Source organism: Fringilla coelebs (assembly GCF_963513975.1).
Source record: "Fringilla coelebs genome assembly, chromosome: Z".
Lineage (NCBI taxonomy): Eukaryota > Metazoa > Chordata > Aves > Passeriformes > Fringillidae > Fringilla > Fringilla coelebs.
This window is the reverse complement of record NC_140031.1, coordinates 25,661,351-25,664,963: the sequence shown is the minus strand read 5'-3', so window position 1 is coordinate 25,664,963 and position 3,613 is coordinate 25,661,351. Positions and strand designations below refer to the sequence as shown.

At 52.2% G+C, this 3,613-nt stretch overlaps 1 protein-coding gene across 1 annotated transcript; it reads right to left on the bottom strand.

Annotated features, from left to right (window-relative positions):
- Positions 1 to 2,356: 2,356 nt before the first annotated feature.
- On the bottom strand, positions 2,357 to 3,613 carry FOXD1 (forkhead box D1; the record flags this gene model as incomplete). Its single annotated transcript, XM_084225629.1, has 1 exon — positions 2,357 to 3,613. One exon carries the CDS (start codon positions 3,611 to 3,613, stop codon positions 2,357 to 2,359), a length of 1,257 nt encoding a protein of 418 aa, XP_084081755.1.

Genomic DNA, 3,613 nt, shown 5'->3' with positions numbered 1-3,613 from the left:
GCTGGATTCTGCGTGGGGGAGGTCGCCGGGCTCCCCGGGGTCTACCAGAAGCCGGGGAAGCCAAGAGAAACAAACACAGGTTGGGTCGCTGGAATCTACCCTTCTCATGTAACTGCTCGTGGAGATCCCTAGCACTCGAGTAGACACAACCCAAACCCGAGGGCCAGCAGCATCCCTCCTCGGGGAGCCTCGCACAGCCGCAAGGCCACAGCTGCTTTCTCTCCCGCAAAACATTTCCTTGCTTGATTTTATCAGCGTCTTCGAGGGGGCCTCATCTTAGCTCGGTACTCCGCGCTGCACCGGCCCGTGTCGGCCCGGCGCATCCCCCGGCCAGTCCCGGAGAAAGTGAATTAATCGGTCTCTCGTGAAAAAGACTCACTCTCCCCGGAGAACACGCACACGGTGACTCTGGGGTATTTTCCCTTTTGTTTTAGAAATCAGAACGGACTTTACTTCTTTTTCTGCTAAGGAACCCGGAACATTCAAAGAGGCCTTCCAGCTCCAGAGTGCAAATGGAGCCGGGCAGAGATCTTATGTCCAGTCTTTCTGCTTTTTGAAACCCACTATTTTAACACAGCATTGCTACAAACAAAATGGAGAATCACCACTTTTTCATCTATGATAATATTTAAAACCCAGGCGACGAAATACTTCTATATGTAAAACCCCTCCTCACTCCAAAGAGCACTAAAAGGCATCCCTCCCTTTTTATTATTATTTTTTTATTATGAAAATTCACATATTTGATCCCCGAGTCTCCTAAATTATTATAAATACAGTCGTAGTTGAAAAGCGCCTCCCTGGTTTGAAAAACGCGTATTCCTAGCCCACAACAAATATTCACACACCTACTCTTAAAACATGTGATTCTCTTTTCCATATATAAGCTCTGAATATTTGAGGCCGGATTTTCGATTAAATTTTTTTTTAGTCTATAAAATAGATATCTATGGACCTTCTGCTTTTAAAAACAAGTGTTTGGAATCAGAAAAGCTGCTTTCATGGTTTGTGTTGTACATCCTTACTTCGACAGCTTATAAACTTAACCAACTTCTCACACGAGGATATTACAAAGCGCATTTTATACTTTATGTATTGAAAAGTAGAAACACATGCCACTATTATCATCATCACAGAAACATAAATGTCTAGAACAAATCTCTCTTAAGTTCAATGTATGCCCTTTATTAGTAGTATTTTCCTTTGGGCCTCTTGGAAACAAAACTATGTTGCAGTTGTGATTTAAAACACACCCAAAAGTATAAAAATAGTTTTAAACCAGCTTTTTAATCAATCCCCTGATTGGTGACTTATAGAGCTGGGCTTTACTCCCTCCAGAGAGACCTATTTCTATTTATCCCCTCTTTAGTTTCTGCTGTTTTTTGTAGAGTGTCTTTTTGTTTTGTTGGGGTGGGGGGGTTGTTGGTGTTGTGTGGGTTTTTTTGTTTTGTTTTTTTGATGGTTCAGTTTGTTTTGGGTTTTTTGGTCAATCTTTATCTGCTAGGGTTAACAATGCATTGACTGCAAAGATCGTATTTTTATTTTCTTCTTTGCGGTCAAATCTGCACATAATAAATTTCAAGCTAGAATATTTCTTGACTATTCTGCTATTAATCCCAAAGAAAAAAATATTAGTGTCCCAAAGAAAGGAGAAGTGCTAAGGAGGGAAGGATCCAAAGCCAATTGTTTGGCTGGGCTCCTTTGGTCTTTGGGTTTGATTTTTTTTTTTTTTTGAAAATTAAAAATTTTATTTTTGAAAATGTGTAAAAATTTTACATTAAAATGGTACAATAATACTTGCCAGTAATTTTAACAATATTCCTTGTAAAGAATACGCATAAAGTACAAAATAAAAAACTCCGTAAGTCTATTATAATACAAAACACAGGTTAAAATAAGAAATGATAATCTTGACTTCTGTGTAAACACGTTAATCTTTTCTTTTATAAAAGTACATGAGACAAGTGTACTAAATGAAAAAGTATTGCTCTGCTGTCCTCCCTCAAGTCTTTTTTTTTCTCCTGTACATTACTGTTTTCAAGCTCCTAGACCTGAGAATCTCTGAACTTCAGCGGTTTAGAGACATTATTTATCACCATGTTTGTTTCTTTTTAAGGAGTAGCGAGTAACTTTCCGATGTAGTGACCGCCTGCCCATGCAGTATCTAGATCTACACCTGGCTTTGCACTAGTGAAGGTCACGGGAGGTCCGTCGCTCGCGGCGGACGGCCCCCGAGCCCCGTCACAATTATCCCCACGCAAAGACAGGCAGCCCCTGCGGGCAGCGTCCGCCGGGCGTCCGAGTGGCGGAGAAAGGAGATACCCCAGATCCTACCTTCGGAAAGACTCCCAAACACTTAACAGTTAGAGATCCGTGCCGCGAAGCCGGGGGTGGCGGGCAGGGCGGCGGCGGGGGGCAGGCCGCTCCCGGCGCTCCCCAGCGAGCGGGCCAGCCCCGGCGCCGCGGTCGACTGCGAGGCGCAGCTGCTGCCCGCGCCGGGGCTTCCCCCGATGATGCTCTCGATGGAGAAGGGCGAGCGGGCCAGCGCCGCGCCGCTGCCGGGCTTGGCGGAGTGCAGCGAGGCCGCCAGCGCCGGGCCCAGCGGGTGCGCGTAGCCGAAGGGCGTCCGTGCCAGCTCCGCCGCCGGCAGCAAGGGGCCCGGCGGCGCGGCGGCGGTGGGGGGCAGTGCCGCACCGGGGGCGCTGCCGGGGGCGGCAGGGGGCTGGCGGGGCGGCGGAGAGGGGTGGTGGAAGGCGAAGAGGGCGGAGTGGGGGTGGTAAGGCTGGAGCTGGAGACCGTAGCCGCAGCCGTAGGGTCCGTAGGCGCAGGGCGGCTGCTGCGGGGGCTGCGGCGGGGGCTGCGGGAGGAAGGCGGCAGGGTCCACGGCGCGCAGCAGAAGCTCGGGCGCCGGGAGCTGCTGCCGCTTGAAGCGCTTTCGGCGGCGCAGGAAGCTCCCGTTGTCGAACATGTCGGCGGATTCAGGGTCAAGCGTCCAGTAGTTGCCCTTGCCAGGATTGCCGGGCTCTCGGGGGATCTTGACGAAGCAGTCATTGAGGGAGAGGTTGTGGCGGATACTGTTCTGCCATGCAGGGAACTTCTCCCTGTAGTAAGGAAAGCGCCCGCTGATGAACTCGCAGATCTCACTCAGCGTCAGCCTCTTCTTGGGGCTCTGCAGGATGGCCATGGTGATGAGAGCGATGTAGGAGTAGGGCGGCTTCACCAGGCTGTTCTTGCCGCCGCCGCTGCCCGCTCCGCTGCCGCCGCTGCCGCCCGCCCCGCCGCCGCCCGCCGTCGCCTTCTGCGGGCCACCCCGCGAGGGGGGCCGAGAGCCACCGGCAGCGTCCCCGCCGCCCGCCCCGCCGCCGCCACCTACGCCTCCGCCGCGCACGGGCGACCGCGGCAGCAGGGCGGCGGCGTGGAGGTCGCTCACATCCTCCTCGTCCTCTTCCTCGTCGTCGTCCTCGTCCTCCTCCTCATCCTCGGCATAGGAGCGGCGGCGGCGGCGGGTCCGTGGCTCCTCGTCGTCCTCCTCGTCGTCTTCCTCTCCCACCACATCGATGTCGGTCTCCTCAGCCAGCGTCGACGCCTCGGACATCTCCGAGCTAAGGGTCAT